The 23180-nt window shown below is 29.9% G+C and overlaps 3 protein-coding genes across 4 annotated transcripts; 2 read left to right on the top strand and 1 right to left on the bottom strand.

Moving 5' to 3' along the window:
- Positions 1-9764: 9764 nt before the first annotated feature.
- LOC8265641 (LRR receptor-like serine/threonine-protein kinase RGI1) lies at positions 9765-15003 on the top strand. Its single transcript, XM_002518102.4, has 2 exons — positions 9765-14112; positions 14289-15003. The coding sequence occupies exons 1-2, from the start codon at positions 11208-11210 to the stop codon at positions 14819-14821; spliced, it is 3438 nt and encodes a 1145-aa protein (XP_002518148.2). The 5' UTR covers positions 9765-11207; the 3' UTR covers positions 14822-15003.
- An 863-nt stretch (positions 15004-15866) lies between these two features.
- LOC125371131 lies at positions 15867-17815 on the bottom strand. Of its 2 annotated transcripts, XM_048379490.1 has the most exons (4): positions 17588-17815; positions 17261-17395; positions 17007-17145; positions 15867-16210 (listed from the first exon to the last, which is right to left on the bottom strand). In XM_048379490.1, exons 1-4 carry the CDS (start codon positions 17696-17698, stop codon positions 16206-16208), a joined length of 390 nt encoding a protein of 129 aa, XP_048235447.1. In that variant the 5' UTR covers positions 17699-17815; the 3' UTR covers positions 15867-16205. The 2 variants fall into 2 exon arrangements, with proteins under 2 accessions (XP_048235447.1, XP_048235446.1); XM_048379489.1 differs by lacking the exon at positions 15867-16210 and having other exon boundaries at positions 16827-17145; positions 17588-17812.
- A 4164-nt stretch (positions 17816-21979) lies between these two features.
- LOC8265642 (uncharacterized PE-PGRS family protein PE_PGRS46) lies at positions 21980-22760 on the top strand. The gene has a single exon (XM_048378883.1). It carries the CDS (start codon positions 21988-21990, stop codon positions 22546-22548), a length of 561 nt encoding a protein of 186 aa, XP_048234840.1. The 5' UTR covers positions 21980-21987; the 3' UTR covers positions 22549-22760.
- The last annotated feature ends 420 nt before the right edge of the window (positions 22761-23180 follow it).

Here is a 23180-nt window from a genome sequence, read left to right as displayed (position 1 = left end):
AGTTTAAATTTAATTAATATAAAAATAATAATCATAAATATCAATTAACTCAGTGTATAAAAATTTATAATACATCTATTAAATATAAAATAAAGAATAAAATTATTTTTCATATATAAAGAATCAAATTAAATATCCATTTTATATTTAAAAATAAAATATATTATTTATAATATTATTCTTTAAAATAAAAAATATATATTACAAATCTCTTGTATGTATTTTCTATATAAATTATTTATTAATAAAATATTGATATTAGAAAAAACAAGTGGTGATAGATGATATTCCTTCCTTGTTGTCTCTTTTTCCTATTTCTTCGAAGGAGGGAATTGTTTCAATTTTATTTTTGAAAATGGTCAATGCAAATTATTAGAGATGAAAGATTAGTTTCTGTAACTCCATATTATAAAGTTATTCTTTCATTTTACTTCTGTGGAACCTTTTGACATCGGAGAATATTAGAAAAGTGGGTCTCACACAACTGTCATCACGAAACTAATTAATTTTGGAGTCAGTAGACCAGATCCTGCTAATTGATTCATTTTTACTTGGTTTATTTATTCACGCTAAGGATAAGCCAATCATCATTCTGGAGAGGAAAATAATCCTTAATAAACTATAAAAATCACCATTGCTTGTAGATCTAAAACTAAAATCCAAACACAACCTTTGCTCCACCCATCTCTGTTTATAAAAAGGATAATGCATTATGTTGCATTCCGGCACGGGCACCGTGCTTTCAGAGTTTTCTTTTTTCCTACAACCCATATTTCCTTTTTACTTTTAGTATTTAATTATGTGACGTGGTATTTATTATTTTTTATATATTTTAAAATTAAAATATAATTTTATAAAAATAATAGATACCACCACAAATAAAATAAAAAATAATAGAACGGTTAATATTTTATTTCTTTTATTATTATTAATTCGGAATGTTATTTTAATTGTTCTGCACTGCCAAATTTGTTTATGTTTCCTCCAAGATCCCTTCATCTTTTAATACTTTTCAAAAACGCCCTTAACTTGGTTGCTAAGTCTTACTTTTTTTGGGTTTTAGAGGCCAATCCTGTTCTTATTATATATATTTAAAAATAGTAATAATAATAAAAAAAAAAAGGACCAAAACCATGAAGAGAGACGTTGGAATTTGTTTGGAAAAAACACAAGTCAACATGGGCTAGTCTCCGTCAAGCCGATGAAAACTGATGGCATTTAGTCTCCACTCTGAAACTGACATAATAATTTCATTGCTTTAGTGTCCATTTAGTATAGAGGGTGGAAAAGTATTTTTTTTTTAATTTTTATTTTACTTTTATATTATTTTTTAGAATTTAAACTCAAAAAAAATATTTTATAAGAAATAGATAAATTAATAATTTTTTCAAAAATATATTTAAGGGAAATTTTTTAATTTTTCTAAATATACCCTTAACTAGGTTTCTAATTGGAAACTAAAATCTTACCAACACTCTCTTTTGAGCTTGATGTATTATCCTTACAGCCTTTCGCTCTCACTAGTGTTACAAAAATTAGAGTTTAATCGTAGTTTTTATTTAATAAATAATTTTTTTATTTTTTATTATAATTTGTTATTTTAATAATATATAGATTTTTTAAAATATAGAAAAACATACCTAATAAAGATATTATCTTTTTCTCTTTAATTTGACCATGCATTTTTCTAAGATGCGAAGACATTGTATTTGATGATTCATATACTACCTAATGATTATTACATTGAAAATAATTTAATTATAAATAAGATTAACAAAATAATAAAATAAGCTCGTAGTTTTAATAATAAAAAAATAAAATAAAAAATATGTTATTAAAAATAGAATGATAAATTCATAACTTGAAACATAATAACAATAAATTTATAACAGTGTCAAACAGCAAGTTACATTTGTTAAATAGAAAGATATGTAGCTAAACTAATAGAAATAAATAAAAAAAATTATTGAATCGAATTGGTTATAATTAAATTATATTATAATAAAATATATAAAAAATTACATATTAATAAATCAATACATGACATAATACTAAAATATCTATTTTAATTTTATATATTTTTTAATAAAATTAATTGGTTTATAAATTTAAACCAAATATAACTGTAAAGCATAATTTCATTGACGGTGACGTCCAATCTTTTTCTTTTTGTATTATTTCTTTCACTTTCTCAGACATGTTTGCACTCGACAAAAGTTACTTATGCTAAGGAACTTGCGCATAAAGGTGATTCCCATAAAGCAATTGGCTTCTTTCAAAACAAAACAAAAAAAATGACAATATTTTTTGTTTCAAATTAGAGAAGGGCAGTAGCCCAAGGGTGAGGTCTAATATTCAGACCATTTGCAATCTAATCTGATGCGAAAGAATTGTAAAGCCTAGCGAATGACCCAATAATAATTAACCAGAAAGCCCGATCTGTGACAAAAGTAATTGGCTAAACCCAACATCAGGCGTAGCATTGATTTGATCTGAATCTAAACCACTTTTGTAATTGGATTTTTGTATGGTTGTTAAATAGGTTCAAAAACGGCCCACTTCAGAAATTGCATGATCCAAGTCGATGCCTTGTTTCCATAGTCCCACCAGACAGCACTGGTCTTACACTTTCAGCTCCTTTGGTTGCATGAAATATAGGAAAAAAAAAGAAAAAACAAAATACCCATATTCTTTTAATCAAATTTAGGATTTTAAATTTTTTCTCATTTTTACTGTATTAAAATATTAACAATATATTTTTATTTTATTTTTAAAATTGCAGTTTTAATTTTTTTAATTATTTTTTTGGTATAATAAGAAAACAACCACATATTTAAAAAAAAGTTAAAAGAAACATTATTTTTTAGAAAAAAAATACAAGATAAAAATAATATTTTTTGTTAATTTTAGAGTATTTCTAAAAAGTTTCTTGAAATATACTAAGATAACAAAAAAGTTAAACTATGGAGAAAATTTTAGTAAACTATCATGTGATTTAATGTATTTTCATTTTAGGGTTTGTAGTTTATATTTTCTTTTACTTTGATATATTGTGAATATGATCGTTAGTAAATAATGGTCAAATAGCATAACACAATTAGCAAGTACTGATGTGACAATTGGAAGAACAATAGCTATTGCGTGCTATGTTAGAGTCTTTTAACGATATTGTGCAATTTGACCGTTATTTACTAATGGTCATATTCACATGATACTAAAATAAAAAAAAAGTAAATCACAAACTTTAAAGTAAACAAAATAATAATTTTTTTTTCTAAATTATATCAATAGGGACTTTACATTAAAAAAGTTAATCAAGGGGTTATAATACACAACTACTGGATGTGAATATTGATTTATAATCAGTGAATTAATAATGAAAAGAAAACTATAAGTTTATTTAAAGTTTTTGAGACTTAAAATATTTTTAATATGTGTGTTTAATTTTTGACATATAAAATTATTATTATAATATGTATATTTATTTTTGACATATGAGATTTAAATTTAAGTGTAATTTTATTATTTTTTCTATTAATTTATTAACTAATAAGTTGCATTTCTAATTAAACACTCATTATAATTCTAAAAAATAACATATTAATAATAAATTAGTTTTCTAATTAGATAGTGATTATTCTAAAAAATAACATATTAATTATATTTTAATATTATATTAATTAATAAATTAATTTTTAATTGGATAATGATTCTAATTATATAAAATTATATTTTAGAATTTTATATTCACTAATAAATTAACTTTTAATTATATAATAATTTCTAATTAAAAATAGTAATATCAATATATTTGATAGTATTAACTTATATAATATTACAATTAATAAATAAATATTTTAAAATTATTTGTATATTATTGCACTCTTAAAAAAATTTAATAATAAATTAGTTTTCTAATTAAATAATAACTATTTTAAGAAATAGCATATTAATAATATCTTAATATTATATTAACTAATAAATTAGTTTCTAATTAGATAATTGTTCTAGTTATAAAATATAATATTTTTAAATATTATTTTCACTAATAAGTTAAATTTTAATTATATAATAATTCTCAATTCTAAAACATAGTAATATCAAATATTGATAGTATTAATTATGATATTAGAATTAATAAATAAAGATTTAAAATTATTTTTATACTGTTGCACTTATATTAAAGACATTTAAAAATAGTTAGTTTGCTACTAACTTTTAAAATATTATAAATCAATATTAAAAATTAAAAAATCTATTAAATTATATCTATAAATCTGATTTTATAATCAAAATAATAATAATGGTCATGCAACACATGAGTAAACGACTAATTTTTTTATTAATTTTAGAATATTTTAAAAAAATTTCTTGAAATATACTAAGATAACCAAAAGGTTAAATTATATTAATAGAGACTGTACATTAAAAGGTTAATAAAATAGTTATAATACACTGTCAATATTGATATATAAATCAGTGAACTAATAATGAAAAAGAAACTAAAAGTTTATTCAAATAATCATATTTCGATTAGATTTATAATACTCTATAATATACTGTCAAACTTGTTATAGTATTATTTCAGATTCTAGAGAACCACTGTGCACTTGTCCATAATGATAATAGAATTTGAAATTGGATAATAATCTTTTTTATTAGATTCCCTATTGAACGCAAGGACTGAATTGCACAACATTATATAAAAGTAAATTTGATTCTTATCAAATATCAGTGACTAGAAAATAATATTTTCAGAAATGTTTGATTAAAATTTGATTTTCTCTTTTATTCAACCATTCCTAAAATACTGTGTCTAGAGTCAGTTTAATCATAAGAATATGAAAATGAAGTAAATTCTTAATAGTGAACATTGAAGGTGCATGAGATTTACAGCCATCTGATGAATCATATAAATTTGATCTAATGGCTGACATGTATATGAAAACGTACACACAGCATCATAATCCTGTCATTCATCAAATGCTCGTATTGTATTGTATGTTTGAATTTGTTAAATAATAGGTAAAGCCAGGGAGCTGCTTTGCTTTGCTTATTTATTTTAGTTTGGATTTGTGACAGAAACAAAAACGTGTATAGATTCCATTGGGGAAACTCCCAAGGCCACGACCCTTAAAATAGGTAGGGAGTGAGTTGAAGCAGCGCCGTTTAGCTTTATTTATTTTTGGCCCTTTATGGTCATAGAGTACTATTTTAAGACCTTGTTGGCAACAATATACTTTGCTTTAATTCATATAATATATAGTTTTAGGTACTATATATATATATATATATATATATATAACTTTTATAAATATAAGGTTTTTGTAAAAGAGTGTTGGGTTTGGTTTGGCCAGGTTAATTAGTGGGTTGCAAAGAAAGAAATTTAAAAATAAAAATAATAATTGATTCCCATCCTCACGTGATATGGCCTCAAAATCTGGGATGTGCCCTTCTTAATTATTTCTTAAAGGTTTCCTCACTCTTCAGTCCACTTATTGCCCAAAGTTCTTTATTCTAAATTATTTTTGTCACTACAAGTTATAGATTGAGACATATGCCCTATTTTTCTTTCTTTACCCTCTCTTTTTGCTTTTCAATTTTCTTTTTCTTCCCTTCTTTTGATGATTATTAGGGGAATGTAAGATTGACCCATTTGTAGTTTGGCCCACTTCTGATTCTGAGAGTTCCTTCCTTAGCCATATGATTGCTGCCCTTTTAGCTTATGATCAATAGTCAACACATCTTCATGTATTTTGCCTATTTTTTTTTAGGCCTCCCCTCTTATAGGGTCTCTCGTTGAGCATAAAAGCTTGCTCCTGAATTTTGTCTAGGATATAGATCCTTAGCAAAGAAGATTTATGCCTTGCCTCTTATAGGGTCTATGTTTGGTCTTAGAAACCAATTATAGGGTTGGGTCATATATATAATTCATAGAAAGAAAACTATTTAACTATTCATTCATATATAAAATGAAAGTTGAAAGAAGCTACAAATTATTTGAATTTCAAAAGTATGTACATCAATCAATGGCCTAGATTATGTTACTGTGCTTCTAGTATATTTTAGTGATACATGTAAACAATTATTGGTGCTTTAATATAACCTGAAATGGATTATAACCATCCATAGTCACCAAATTGTAGGTGTGAGATACCAAAAACTAATCAAATAGGTCAAACGGGTGTGACTTATTGACTATGCAATAATAATTAGTTGGGTGATTTTATTACAAATTTGTAATTAATCACAGGCCATCTAATATTATAATACAAAATATATAAAAATTGCTGAGAGTGGGTTATGGGTATGACTGAAGTGGTTTTTGACTATCCTCTAATTAATCATAGGCCATCCGATATTATAGTAAAAAAATAATATACGGAATGTAAACATTGTAAAAGAATGGTGAAAGTGGGTTATGGGCATGAATAAAGAGGTTTTTGACTATTCCATTAAAATTGTCTGCTTTAAAATTATTGGCTAGACCCTTATATAATGGTTGTGATGCTACATTAAACAGTAAACACTATGATTATTTTGCGCTAAAATTAAAAAAAATATTAAAACAATTTAACCATATTAGTAGCTCAATTTTTTTTTTAAATTAAAAGCATGCTGTAATTTAATAAAAATGTTCATTTTTATTCAGTTTAATATTAAATATTAAATTGACTATTACACTAATATTTTTTAAAGAATATGAATATTTTATTCAATGAGATAAATAGTACATCTTAATCATAAAAAATACAAAATTAACAACAAAAAATTAAAAAATATATATAATAAAAAAGAGAGTTATAAATCAATTACAGATGTCTTTAAACGAATCCAATTTGGTAAAGATCAGGATAAATTTTTTTCTCATTCTTACTGTTAAAAGAAAAAGATCTAGTACCATACAAGAATTTAAGGCTCCATTCAATGAAGATTTAAAATTCGTACAAGGAACTTATTAATAACTGAATACAAAATTTGTAATTAATCACGGGTCATCCAAAGATGACCCTGAATACTATGTATGAAAATGTGAACATTATTTATATAAAAAAAAACTGCTAAAAGTGGGTTATGGGTATGACTAAAAATGGTTTTTTTTTTTCGACTAAACAATCAAAATGGGTGACTATAAAATCATTGGCTAAACCCTGTCACTAAATTGAATGTAGTTGGCAACTTAATAAGAAAATACTGAAATAAACTATTAATTTGAGGATAGAAATAAAAAAAAGACATGACAGTACTTACAAACCTTACCTCCATGTCACATTTTGAATGCAGTGATTCTCTCCTTCAAGTCTTTGTTCTTCAGAAGTTAACATAAAGAAATGTCTTACCCTACAAGAAATTTCTGGAGCTTGTTTTGTTTTGTAATATAAATTTATAAAAATATGACACGTAAATAACATTGGATCTAACAGTGATCTGTACCTAATCTCTTGGTTCGAAGGATGCCTTATGTTTTGTCAGCCCAAAATTGTTTAATTAATCTCGATGCCTACTATACGATTTAGCGCGTGCGAACAAATTTATTAGGTTTAGAATTAGACTTGAAGACATGATTTTTTTTTTTTTTTTAAATTTTATAAGAATGAATCAAACTAACTTGTCTCTAGCTCTTTCGCTATGAACTTAAGATCTTCAAGTTTAATCAATAACTTGAAAAGAAAACCAGATTATTACTTAAGCTAATATTTGAGATTAACTCATTTTTATTTGTTTTTCATTATATTAATGAATAACGTACCAACTTTGAGTTGAAAGTTTACTTGCATTTTCAATTATTTGATAATTAATATAGTATTTGCATGAAAAAGAATAAAAAGGATATGGAAAGAAAAATTAAATTCTAAAGACCCTTTCATATAATAAACCCTAAATGAAGAGTGTGTGACAGTGCATCAATTATTATGTCATGGGATCACTTAAGATAGGGTTAACATATATATATATATGCGTAAAATTTGGCTGATCAGTAATGCAGCCAGGCAGAAGGCGCATGCATGGGAGCAAGCTTGATGCCCCATCATCTTGTCATATACAGCATTATGTATATATATATTCAAGGTGTGTCTGCTGGAGCACTGTAAACACTAAAACCCTCCCAACACCTGCCACTCCAAGTATTGTATTTATAACTTTAAACTCAAGCTAAAAATAAATATTATAAGGTAATTAGCATGCATTTTGCAATAATCATAATTCACATGAATATGATCAGAGGTTGATTAGTGTTGCACACCATCTATTAACATTACTCAGGACACTGAATTCTTTTCACTCGCAGTCAATATTTCCTTAGAATAATATTATAGCTATTCTTTTTTTGATCTAAAATATGTGTATGTATGTGTGCACAGGAAGATTTAGCTAATGAATAACTTTTTTCTTTTTTTCCTGGAAAGTGAAAACTATTTATTTACTTATTTTTACTGGCCGGGAAACTCTTCAAAGAGCCAATTATATGTTTGTTGAATTGTGAACTAAATCAATATTGTATTGCTAAAATTAAGCAATTGAACAACACTGGGAGGACAAAGGGCATATTTTGACACTCTGTGGTTAGCTTCAAATCACTAATGAATTTAAGTATTATGTATAGCACTCATTAACAGAAAAAAAAAGAAGGAAATTCTGGACATTAGGAAATAATTAGGCGGTCCATTAAAATGTTTTAAATATCTTACAATTTGGTCTTATAGAACTAAATAATTGTAAACCTCTGCTCAGCTGGTCAGGAACTTTTTGACAACATCTTTTAAAATGCTAATTCTTTTTTTTTTTTTTCTTGAGGTAAATAATTAAATCAGTTAAATAAATTTTCTCTAGTATAGGGTGGTGCTGTGAGCTCATATTATCTTGTTAACCTTATAATAGTTTTACATTTACTATTAATAATAAATATTTTCCATTTGAGGCTATTTCAAGCAGAAACATAGTTTATTTTTGAAAATGAGAAGTTTTAGATTCGAATCCTGTCATTTGCGGAATTCTCACCTATTATGGTAAATGTAAAGAGTTAACTACCTCTCGTTGTATAGTCCATGACCTATTAACCCTCTTTACTTGGGATATCCCTCCTTGGTATAAAAAAAGAATAGATCTTATAATATTTTTTTGATAATTAAGTTTTGTTCTAGAAATATATTAATATGAATAATAAGATTTTTCTCATCAACCTTTAGAGTATTACTAAGCATAATATAATCATGTAATCATGTAGAAGATCTAAATATAGCCTTATTCTGGAATTATACATTTGACTATTGGACTAAAAATCAAACTCTATATCAGGCAGTTTGGTATAAGACACTTATATATGGTAGGAAAATTCCAATTAATTTAGTTGGTGAAATTTGCTTGTTTATTATGGCAATTGATTAACAATGTTTTCAAATTTTAAATCCCACAAGATGCAAATGCTTAATAGGGAAATTATGCATTAATTCCAATTATGTTGGGGTGGAAGTTCAATGCATAAAATTAAAATCTTGATAATATAATTGTCAAGAACACCTAAAAACCCATCTCTTTTGCTATTGTATATCCCAAATGCCATACCTCTTATTTTGGGCATAAAGTTGTCTACTGACAAAAATTATAATAAGAAAATCCACTTTCTTACCATCTTACCTTTCATTCTGTGCATACTGAATGGAACAAAGAAAGGACTAGCTCTTTTATATTATTAATCTCCCAATTCTTGATTTGTTAATATCATAATCAAATTGTTTCATTCCCAAAGGCACTATAGAGGGGGGAAAAAGGTTTAAAAAAAATTCGAGAAATTGTTGCAAATATATGGACATGGCATTATCTTTTTTTGAGAAATGTTCAAAAATCAGTTTTTACATAGAAATCTGAATTTAATAGCATGAATGTAAGTTCAGATGTTTTGTTTTTTAAAAAAGCATTATGATTGTTGCTTTGTATTTAGACCTTTTTTTTTTTTTTTCTTTTTGCATTAGGTGGAAGCCAAAACACATTAGTGGACATTTAGTCATATTCAGATGTCAAATTACTTCATTACCTAAAAAAACAAATATATCATGATTTTGCAAAGGAAAATACTTTCAAATGAGTTGCAAAATTTGTGAAAGATAGCATGGATTAAGATTTGACCATGATATTTTTTTAAAAAAAAAAAAAAAAAGATTGAACTCAATAGAATGCCAATAAAATAAAAAACAAAAATTGTAAACTTAAAAAAAAAAAAAGATTGAACTCAATAGAATGCCAATAAAATAAAAAACAAAAATTGTAAACTTCATAAATTGTGTCCATATATAAATACAAATATCCTCTAATATGACACAAAACAGATACTTTAGAACAAGTGTGGCGCAACACAACTGAGTGCTATAGAGAGAAGCCCAAAGAAAACACTTGAAAAGAGTAACCCAATATCCAACAAATCTAACAAGCTTCCAAGAATTATAGAGTAAGCCAAGCCCGCTGTCTGTTTCCCCTATCTAATTTCCTATCAACAATGGCACCAAAAATAAAAACGAACACTGAAGATGGAGATGGTCATCATGTTATAAATTCTATTACACAGTGTTATATATATAATCTGCTCTCACTCACACACACTCCTTTTCTCGACTGCTACAGTAGTATTATATACATATATGGAGTCAAAAACTAAACTAGAATGTATACGAACCTGATTTTCTGCTGAAACAACAAAATTTTAAATAATTCTTTAAACCATAAAGGAAAAGAAAATTAAAGATTATAGAACTCATGTGTTCATGTGGAGCTATCTCTCTCTCTCTCTCTCTCTCTCTCTCTCTCTCTCTCTCTTCCTTGCGCGTGAACCCACCTGGCAATTTCATCCAATATTTTTATATATGAAATAGAAAAATGAGAGGATCCTAGGTGGAGGTGGGGTGGTGGTGGTGGAGGTGCAGTTTTGTTGATCTCTAGGCATTTTGGGTGTTCTTTTTTTTTTTTTCTTTTCCCTTTTCCCCTAATACTTTAATGTTATGGCAAGTTCTTGTGCTTGTTTATTTTTGTTGTTTGGTTTGTATTACTAGGTAAGGGTACTGAACACTAAACACTATACTTTCTTGTTGTAGTTGTTGTGGTTGAGTTTTGAGTTCAAAGCAAGCAAGAAACGTAGTTTTTAGAAAGAGAAAGGAAGAGTAGCAGAAACCAATGATGCAAATCCGAGAAGATCAAAGTTTTGGAAATTGAGGCAAATGTCGATGCCCAGCTCGAGGCAAATCCTCTTCTTCTCTTCTTCTTCTTCTTGTTTATCATTCTTTATCCTTACTCTTCTATCGACTTCTTTAGCTTCACCACCGCAACAACAAAACCATGAAGCCTCTATCCTTTTTTCTTGGCTACGTTCTTCTCCTTCACCACCTTCTTTTCTCTCTAACTGGAACAATCTTGATTCCACTCCATGCAAATGGACCTCCATAACATGTTCTCTTCAAGGTTTTGTCACTGAAATAAACATTCAGTCAGTTCCTCTTCAGCTCCCTGTACCTTTAAATCTGTCTTCTTTTCGCTCTCTTAGTAAACTTGTCATTTCTGATGCCAACCTCACTGGAACTATTCCAATTGATATCGGTAACTCTGTTTCACTCACTGTTCTTGACCTCAGTTCTAACAGTCTTGTTGGTACTATTCCTGAAAGCATTGGGCAGCTTCAAAATCTTGAGGACTTGATTCTTAACTCTAATCAGCTAACAGGGAAAATCCCAACTGAGTTAAGTAATTGTACTAGCCTCAAGAATTTGCTTCTTTTTGATAATCGTTTAAGTGGTTATATCCCAACTGAGCTAGGCAAATTGTCTAGTCTTGAAGTTCTTAGAGCTGGTGGAAATAAAGACATTGTTGGCAAAATTCCTGATGAGCTTGGAGATTGCAGCAACTTGACTGTTTTGGGACTGGCTGATACAAGAGTTTCGGGTTCTTTACCTGTTTCATTTGGTAAACTAAGCAAGCTGCAGACGCTATCTATTTATACAACAATGCTTTCTGGTGAGATTCCTGCGGATATAGGTAACTGCTCTGAGCTTGTCAACTTGTTTCTTTATGAAAATAGTCTATCCGGTTCCATTCCTCCGGAGATTGGTAAGCTTAAAAAACTTGAGCAATTGTTGTTATGGCAAAATAGTCTTGTTGGAGTTATTCCAGAGGAGATTGGTAATTGTACTAGCTTGAAAATGATTGATCTTTCTTTGAATTCTTTGTCTGGGACTATACCTTCTTCTATTGGAAGTCTTGTAGAGCTTGAAGAGTTTATGATCAGTAACAACAATGTGTCTGGTTCAATACCATCCGATCTTTCTAATGCCACAAATCTTTTGCAATTGCAACTTGACACAAATCAGATCTCAGGTTTAATCCCACCTGAGCTTGGAATGTTGTCAAAGCTTAATGTCTTTTTTGCCTGGCAAAACCAGCTTGAAGGAAGCATTCCTTTTAGTTTGGCTAGATGCAGTAATCTCCAAGCACTGGACTTGTCTCACAATTCACTCACTGGAAGCATACCTCCAGGCCTGTTTCAGCTTCAGAACCTGACAAAGCTTCTCCTGATTTCTAATGACATTTCTGGTTCTATACCACCAGAGATTGGAAATTGTAGCTCTCTTGTGAGACTAAGACTTGGTAACAACAGGATTGCTGGCGGCATTCCTAAAGAAATTGGGCATCTTAGGAACTTGAATTTTCTTGATCTTTCTAGCAATCGCCTTTCTGGGTCTGTTCCTGATGAGATAGGAAGCTGCACAGAGCTGCAAATGATAGACCTGAGCAACAACACTGTAGAGGGTTCCCTGCCTAACTCATTGTCATCTTTAAGTGGGCTTCAAGTCCTTGATATCTCAATTAATCAGTTTTCAGGTCAAGTACCAGCAAGTTTTGGTCGCCTTCTCTCGCTGAACAAGCTCATTTTAAGCAGGAATTCATTCTCTGGGTCGATACCTCCATCCATTAGCCTTTGCTCAAGCCTTCAATTGCTTGACCTCGCTAGCAATGAGCTGTCAGGCAGCATCCCGATGGAACTGGGTCGACTTGAAGCTCTTGAAATTGCCCTCAATCTTAGTTATAATGGACTTACAGGGCCAATTCCACCTCCGATATCTGCACTCACCAAGCTGTCTATTCTGGATCTTTCACATAACAAGCTTGAGGGTGATCTGAGTCACCTTTCAGGCCTTGACAATCTTGTTTCTCTCAATGTATCTTACAACAACTTCACTGGGTATCTTCCTGATAATAAGCTGTTTAGACAGCTATCACCAGCAGACTTGGCCGGTAACCAAGGCTTATGTTCTTCCCTCAAGGATTCATGTTTTTTGAGTGATATAGGCAGGACAGGATTGCAAAGAAATGGAAATGACATAAGGCAGTCCAGAAAACTTAAGCTGGCAATTGCTTTGCTGATCACATTGACAGTGGCAATGGTGATTATGGGCACATTTGCAATTATTCGCGCACGAAGAACCATTAGAGATGATGACGAGTCTGTATTGGGAGACTCATGGCCGTGGCAATTCACTCCATTCCAGAAGCTGAACTTCTCTGTGGATCAAATATTAAGGTCCCTGGTGGATACCAATGTGATCGGGAAGGGATGTTCTGGAATTGTTTATCGTGCTGATATGGAGAATGGCGATGTCATTGCTGTGAAGAAGCTCTGGCCAAATACAATGGCTACAACCAATGGTTGCAATGACGAAAAAAGTGGTGTTCGTGATTCTTTCTCAGCAGAAATTAAAACACTTGGTTCCATCAGGCACAAGAATATTGTTAGGTTCTTGGGTTGTTGTTGGAATCGAAACACGAGATTGCTAATGTATGATTATATGCCTAATGGGAGCTTGGGCAGTCTCCTCCATGAAAGAACAGGAAATGCATTGGAATGGGATCTTAGGTACCAAATTTTGTTGGGAGCAGCAGAAGGCCTGGCTTATTTGCACCATGATTGTGTTCCTCCAATTGTCCACAGGGATATCAAAGCCAATAACATCCTGATTGGCCTTGAATTCGAGCCTTATATTGCAGACTTCGGCCTTGCTAAGCTTGTCGATGATGGCGATTTTGCTCGGTCCTCCAATACAGTTGCAGGCTCTTATGGATATATTGCTCCTGGTAAGTTCTCTTTCTATTTACACCTATTCCAATTTCATTTTCAATGTATTTTATTTGAACTATACTGTTTCATTAAAACAGGAACCAATTATAAACGGTTGAACAGAAGGTGCTAGTTAGGTCATTGAAGTTTTCAATATATAGCAATCCTAAACTAATTTTAATCTTGTATTCAGAATATGGTTACATGATGAAGATCACAGAAAAGAGCGATGTGTATAGCTATGGGGTAGTGGTGTTGGAAGTACTAACAGGTAAGCAACCGATCGATCCAACCATACCCGAAGGACTACATGTAGCGGATTGGGTTAGACAGAAGAAGGGAGGAATTGAGGTGCTAGATCCTAGTCTACTATCAAGACCAGGACCCGAAATCGATGAGATGATGCAAGCATTAGGCATTGCCTTACTCTGTGTAAATTCATCTCCTGACGAAAGGCCGACAATGAAAGATGTTGCTGCAATGCTTAAGGAGATAAAACATGAAAGGGAGGAGTACGCAAAAGTTGATATGCTCCTTAAAGCATCACCAGCAGCAGCTGCTGATACAGAAAATAAGAATTCAAGGAATGGAGTTCCAGCAACTACTTCATCGTCAAAGCCACAACAAACAATGGCAAATTTATATCCAAAAAGCAATAACTCAAGCTTCTCTGCTTCCTCATTACTTTACTCATCTTCCCGTAATGCCAAAATGGGTTTCAAGTGATGAAATTTTTTAAAATGTTACACAGTTATGTAGAGGGGGATTAAGCTTGTTTCCTTTTATGTTTCTTCAGTTTGGTTTCCCTTTGTTCTTTTCAATGTAAAGTAAAAGGTTGATATAATTTGTTATAACTTAATGCAAAACAACTAGAGCCAATAATGGACTTCAGTTCCTTCCAAGGATAATTTCTACTTTTTTGTTTTTTTGCCATAGTATCCACTCTAATTAATAACTAATGAAGTATTTCACTGAAGAAGATGGTCTAAACAAAGAGTTAAAGCAGTGTTCTTGGAAAAAGATGGGCTAAACAAAGAGTTGAAGCAGGTGTTATTGGACTAATAGCCTAGATACTTGTCTTGTAGAGCAAATGATCAAGAATACCAATAGGAGCAGAAGCTTATTAATGCTTTGAATTATGATAAACAAGCACATTGTTCAAACTAAAGCAATTCTTGGGTTGCAGAGAAAGAAAGAATCTAGTGAAAAGTTCATAAAAAGTTGATTCCTAAATAACCAGACTGAAAGACCAAAGCCACTGTTTTTTACCTCAAAATTCTAATTTGCATGGGACCCATGATGAGTTGGGTCTTTGATTCCCTCTTCAATTCATGAGTGTGGGTTAGCACAGTATAATGGGAGTCTAGTTGTTGGGCTTTCACTTTTCTCATTTCCCTAGTTTGAGTAATCAGTATGAAAGAATTGATTCCTAATTAATTTGCATACCTCACTGTGCCTTCCCAAAGTATCTTAGACTGCTGTGCTACTCTAGAAAGCACAGAACTTTCTGCTAAAAAGGACTGTTTCATCAGTGAGAAAAGTAGCAGCATGTGGCTTATACCAAAAAGAAAAGAAATTATAATGTTGAGATAATTGCATGGCCTAATGATTTTTTTTTCCTATGTGCATATTGGATTTTATGATTGATTTTGAACTGGTCATGAGTAATAAAGATGTAATAAGCCAAAACAATAAGACAAAAGCTACAGTAACTCAAATAGTATTCACACTTTTGATGTTTCACTTCACATGATGGACCCCTATTTCATTACCATAAGTAATCTTCAAGAAGCAAATCACATAATTCCCTTTTTCTTTTTCCTATGCAGTTTTCTTTTGTGAAACTTGCCCTTTTATCATTTGATGATAGGTGCTGTTATGACAATGTCTTTCAGACACTATTCTTGGGAAACATCTGAGTTTATTGCTACCAAAGAAGAAAGGACATAGCAAGTAAAAGCTCTCTATCCTACATCAAGTGTTTGTTTTTCTGGTTCTTGTTTACTGTTCGAGATTCAGTATATGCCAGTGTAAACCATGTTTTTTCCCCCTCTCAGCAGTGGCACATCAAATCAAGTTTAATGTCTTTATATAAAAGAAGAAAAGGAATTCAACCTGTTGATTATAAAAGGCATTAGTTCCAATATATAAAAGATGATAGGATGCCATTAATAACATTATAACTTGATTGAAGAATACAAAAGAAAATGCCACAAACTCGAAGAAACCTGAGATAAAATCTTTGTTCCATCTAAAGATTGCAAACATATAGATAGCATATTAAATGCATTTTCCAGTTGTAGGCAATCTTTGGTGGGTGAAATTTGGGCCATAACGCAGTGAGAATTCACTTTCAGCTCATAAAGATTAATGCAGCTGTATTGTGATTAATGTATCCAAATTTCTGCAAATATCAACAGGGAAGTTGATCTCAGTATCTTCCAATTTCACATGCATACATCTCATGTGAAATGATGGTCAAATAAGGGTGACTCTCTCTTGCTGTCTCAATTATACAGCTTCCACAACTTGGAAATTGAAACTCATGAACCTCATGATGTTTTTCGTCACATGAACCCTGGCCTTTTGTTTGAGGGGTAATTTTGTATCCTTCCTTATTACATTTTTCTGACGACCATTAGGGAAATAAATGGTAATAAAATATACTTTAAGCACAAATGATTTATGGATCTTACGACTGTGTGAAAATAATGAACCCACATCAAGGAAGTGGAAAATGGTGCAAGTTTATTAAAAAACACAAAGATCAGAATTAATCTAGCATGGCGGGATCAAGAACAGGATGAACAGAATATTTATGTTTGGTTTACAATGTTCATATCAGTATTACTATAAAAAGAAGAGTTTATGGGCTTGATGAACAAACAACAAAATAATATACTTCACTTGCCCATGATCTTGTCCTTAATTATTTCTGTGGTATTTTTGGCAGTTCCCCAAGCACCTGATACAGACTCCTTAGCCTTTTCGGTGATATCATCTGCAGTTTCATTCACTTTTTCTGTCACCTTTTTAGTCATTTTGGTAACCTGAAATTTCATAAAATGCATTATGGACTGTTAATAATCTACTCAATTAATTACTAATGCCTGTTAATAAAATAACAAAGAAAAAGAAAAAGAAAAAGAAAACATTCAATATTACAGATTCAGCAGTATTAGCAGCAGCATCTCTTATGAATTCAGTCGTCTTCCTCACTTCTCTTGCACCTTCTTTAACTGCCTCTGCTGCTTCTTTCACATTTTGGCATGTCTCTGCAGTCTCATCATCCTTTTTGGACTACAGTTTTATTTTCATTAAAATTTCGTTAAGAAACTAAAGAAAAGAACATGATCTCAATCACACATGCAGTCTATAGTTTTTGCTAATGTAAATACAATTTGAATGTGTATATGTAATTAAATGTGCTCACAGATACACATGTATGTATGTGTGTGTATGTATGTATATATCCTAGCAATTACAACTTACTTGCAATGGTCTAGGGGCAGCAGTAACAAAAGCTCTAGGGCTCCAAGAACCTCCGGCCGGTCGGGCAGGGAGCAATTTGGAAAGCTTTGAAGTAATTTTGAAGATTGTCATTTTCTTTGTTAGGATATATCAGTTTGTGATGATTTCTTCCTGAAGTAAGTCTGTGATTGCAAGCAGTTTAATCTTTGATGGTTCTCTTTTTCTTATAAATATGTAATTATTTTAAGTTAGTTCTATAAGTTTGAGAAAGAGGGTACTTAGCTAATTTTGCCACTTGTAATTTCTGCAACATTTTTCTCGGTGAAGTGCCTGGTGTGTGGATTCATTCATCCCGGGTCTATCGGTAACTTGCATGGGCAACTGTTTTCCTCAGTTCCTGAAACTATTGAAGATTTACTTTCTACAAATATTTCTTTATTTATTAAAATCTTTTCGATTAATTGTAGGCAACTGAAACGGGCCTTTTCGTGGGCTTAACTCGCAACTGCCAACAGTCGCAATTACTCTATATCTTGACTTGGGCTTTCTTTATTGTTCTTATATGCATATGAGAGAACTTTTAACTGCTTCTACTACTGCCATTATTATTTTAGATAGTTGGAGAAACATAAATTAAATGAGAAACAGGACTGAACTATCTTGAGGACAAATATCTGATCATTATAGAAACACAGCAAATTGATTTGAATCTACACTACTTGACCTACCAAATAATTACTATTTAGAATCTTTTAGCCTACAAAGTGGATATCTGATAAGGGTTCCTTTGGTAACTAAAGAAGTAATTCTACTGCTGATTTTATTTATGCACATCGAAGAAGGCATCCCTGCATGCATGCCCTTTACTGGCTACCTATATGAATATCTATGGCATTTCAGTCGTAATGCATGTAGAAATGAAAAATATCAAAACAACGAAAATCATCTGTGTGGATCACTTTGACTTCTAATTGCAAATTTGCAAATGACCTAATCTAGTGTACCTTTTTTATCAGGAGAGTTGAATGGGTTTCAATAATGATGAAATTACAATATCTCCTTTTTTTTTTTTTTTTGAAAAAATATTATTTATATTGTAGTTTTATTTTTCTTTTATTTTTACTTTATCTCTATATTTTTCTTTGACTTTTTTCATTTCATTTAACGGTACTTTCTTTTAAACTAAAAATATTTTTATTGCATATGCTATTGCACCTCTTTCGACACTCTCATAGTTATTTCTTTTTTATCTTTTTCTTTTTTTCATCATCATTACGATACCAAAAGAAAATATCATAGCTTTTTTCTTCATCATCATTATCGGATGTTGGCGAAGCTTCAACGAGTATCAAAAATAAAAAAAAAAATTTAAATTAATATTAAAAAGAAAGACAATTTAACAATTCCAAAGCTCAGATTAAAGCTATATAATTATAAAGCAACAAGCATTGGTGATGGAGAGGCATGAGTGTTTGGTTGGTAAAAACTCTTACAATTTTTATGAGTTGTATCTTCTTTGACATTAAATTCTTATTATCTAATTTGATTTGATTTGAAGAAATAATTAAAAAATAGTATGGTCTTAAAATTGTTTGATTTTAAATTGTTTGAATGGTTTTATTGATATTTGATTCAAATTTTATATTATGGTATTGTTGAATAAAATGTGAATACAAATATTGAAAAGCTAAATAGTTTTTTGGATGTCTTAAAGTGAATAAAAATGGTAACTTATGACTTGAGATTCTCTTATTTTCCAACTATTTGTTAATATGCTTAAATCATAAAATAATTTGCTATTAACTTTCTCTCTTTTTCTATAGAAATGTATACAAATTTTGAGTCCGATTCTTTTAAAGTTTTTAGTTTTTGATATGTTGTTTGTGCACATCAAAAGAATATTTTTTTTTCTCTTTTTTTAAGACATTGTAAGTGTTGAATTGGCTTTAAATGTATTTTACTACCCATGTTACTTATATATGAACAAATAATGAAATGATTCCTTCAGTTGGTTAATAAATTGAATTAAATAGAATTATGGTTTGTACTTGTGATGTTTGATAATATACTTATTTGAAAAAACTGGCAAAATTTTTTGAATAGCGACTAAGCTTACAAGTGCATAGATACCAAATGTATAAGTTGAAACTAAAGACTAATTTCGAATACTATTTATATACTATATGTATATCAAATATATACAAAACATATACTAAAATCTATAAAATATATACCATTTTTTGTTATTTTTTCTTATATTTTTCTAAAGATATAAACATAGTGAGTTTATTATATATAAGGAACATATATTAAAGTAAATTAAATTTATTCTATTATTTTGAATAAATACCGATATTATATCTTTGCCAGTAGAAAAAAAAATAAATTTTGGAATAAAAACATATTAAACCAATTAAAATTTTGATTAAAAGTTGCCTAGCACATACCTAATATATAGCTAACATATATATTTTATACCCAACATATAATAAAATTAGTGTAATGTATAATATTTCCTAAGAGTGCACCTTTTTTTTTTATAAATATACAACCTATATGAATTAAAATAGTTGCAGATACCAAATATACATTTAAGGTATACTATATTTTGTTAAATATATACCATTTGCTGTTATTTTTTATCTTTTTTAAAAAGGTATAAGTATTTAGAATATATTATAAATATTTGCAATAAATACTAAAATAAATATAATTTATACCAATTTTTACAATTTACATTTTTAGTTTTCTATATTTGAAATAAGTAAATAAATATATACTTAATATATTTCATATTTGTCGAATGGAGCTCATTTGCTTCTACCTTTTTTATTATATTATATTATAAGTATACATAATATTTAATAATCTTATAGAAATATAGAATAATAAAATAATTATCATAATAATATTTTCTTAATTTTTAATAACCACGAGAGTTATTATATAAATCTTAACTAAATCAATTAATTAAAATTGATATATTGTTATTGAGAAAAATAGTTTTTGAAATTAAAATATTTAAATTAAAAAATTAGAATCTTGATTGATATGTGTCCAACATATACCTAATATATATATTTTTCTATTATATATTTATAAAAAAAAATTCTCTTTATGATGCTTTTTAAATTCTTTTTAAATAAATGTGACTTATATATAAAATAAATTATATTCTTAAAAAATAATTGTAAATACTTATTATTTATATATTCGGTTCTTTAATGATTTGACCAGCAATCAAATACTATTGAACATATACTAAACATATACTAAAAATTAAATATCATAAAAAATATGAAAATATATACCAAATTGCTAATAACATATACCATTTTATAAAAGAAGTATATTTAATATATATCACCATATTTTTGAAATAATTTTTTAATTTATAGTATTTAAAATAAAAGTTTAAACAATAAAAATAATATTTTTAATCTTTTTTTGGATATTTCCGAAAGAATTCCTTCAATAATTTGTGGGTAATTTGGATTTAATTATTAAAGATGGTATAGTAATACTAATTTTTTTATTAATTAATATCATTTTGTTTTTCTTTTTGGATATCATCCTTGATGGGGAAACCATAATAAATTTTAAAGGAAGGCAAACTAATATTTTGGAAGAGTAAAACTAAGATTGTAAAGGAACTATTAAAGTTTTAACAGCTTAGAAGAATAACACCGAAAATTGAAGACCTAAAACCTATGGCCTTCCATCCTTCCATAATATTCGTTCTTTCCTTTTTCATCAAAGGAAGATAAATATATAATCAAGATATTCCCTCATCTGCTACCAGTTAACTTTAATTCTTTGTTCATCCTTATGCTATAGTCCATAGTAAAATCTACTATAATTCGAGCTTATTGGTATTAAAGTTGTCAGATACATAAAAAAACAAAAACCTCGAGTTGAGATTCTAATGGATGACGATTAAGAAAAAAAAGAAACTGAAATAGCTTGTGTATCTTCGAAAGATCAAAGAAAAATGAATGATCTTAATGCTAGTGATCTTCAAGAAAGTAAATATAAAATAGAAACAGAAGACATTTGATCTGTTGGTAGAGCAAGATAGAAAGCATTCTCTTTATCGTTATTATGTTGATTAATCTAATTAGAGATCAAATTTTAGGTTTTTAGCAAGTCTAATGGAAGTGCACATGCAAGTCATGTCATAAACAAATCATTTGGCAATTTACACTTTGCACGCATGAATAAATGAATTGACATTGACAGATGACTTCCTTAAATTTCACGTCTTTTGATTCCATTTTCCACCTAACTCTCTGATCCTCAATTCAAAGAATTTCCCTTCTCGAGATTTTTAGAGCAAAGTCTCATTCTCAATTACTCCCTCCTTCTTTATTACCCTCAACTGTTATCTACCCCTCCACACTGTGCTCCTTGTATATATATCAATGATCTATAAGCAGCCATGCAACAGGTATACTCCCATAAAATCATCCATTCCATACAAAGTTCAAGAAAGAGAGATGGGTAAGTACTGGTGTTTGATTCTTGTTCTGGTCGTTTTGGCATTTGTGCATGCAGATGCACGTAATTTACCTTCGGATCATCTTGATCATGCTAGTGTTAGCGATCATCAGCAACCAAAAGAAACTGTACTGAAGAACAATGATGCTACTGCACCAGCAGCTGTGGAGGTGATGGTTGAGTCACCTACCAGCACTGGCCTGAAAGACAAAAAGAATTTCATATATGGTGGTGTTGGTGGCTTTGCCGGAATGGGTGGTTATGCTGGTGTTGTCGGTGGGTTGCCTGTTCTGGGTGGACTTGGTGGAATTGGCAAGTACGGCGGAATTGGAGGAGCTGGTGGAGTCGGAGGTGGACTTGGTACTGGTGGTCTTGGTGGCCTTGGTGGTCTAGGTGGCGGAGTTGGTGGTGGGGGTGGTGCTGCGGGTGGTGCAGCTGGTGGAGCTGGGGGTGGTGCTGGTGGCGGGATATTGCCGTGTCCTTAATTAATCAAGTGGATTTGGTTCTGATGTGTTTTAGTAGCGTACTGTTTTAGTTGGCTAGTGTCGGATATATTGTGTTGTGTTGATAAGCGGTCTCTGCGGAGACATAGCATAGCTAATTTGGGTCTGTCGTTATGCTTTATTAGTTCATGTTTTAGTGTTAATTGTTGTTTTTGCTTTCAATTAATGTTATAAAAGTTCTGCATTTTTGTGTATGACTCCACATTAATTATCACCAAATTAATTGCATTTCTTATACGGCTCCAACCTTGAAAACACACACAAATATACGCTATATTCTTTCCTTTTCTTTAATATATTAGTTGTTAGTATGAAAAAGATGGAGAATTTTTAGATGAGCTACATGATTTCACATTTTCTTTTACTTAGTTCTTATGGAAATTAAATTAATCACACAAAGAATAAAGAGAGGTGCAAATCCATGTTTTTTACCTAATTTCTACTGTATCAAAATTAATCACACAAAAAATGGAAATTGTTTTTCAAAGTACGGAAACTAATCACACAAGAAATAGAAAAAGATATCAAAACTGAGGGCTCTACCTCGTTAGGCCTCAATTGCTACAAAATAGTTGTTCAAAAAAGAATATTCACTAAAAAACAAGAAACTTTTG

The sequence above is a fragment of the Ricinus communis genome, chromosome 9 (assembly GCF_019578655.1).
Source record: "Ricinus communis isolate WT05 ecotype wild-type chromosome 9, ASM1957865v1, whole genome shotgun sequence".
Lineage (NCBI taxonomy): Eukaryota > Viridiplantae > Streptophyta > Magnoliopsida > Malpighiales > Euphorbiaceae > Ricinus > Ricinus communis.
The sequence above is the reverse complement of the archived record's forward strand: the minus strand, read 5'-3'. Positions and strand labels throughout refer to the sequence as shown.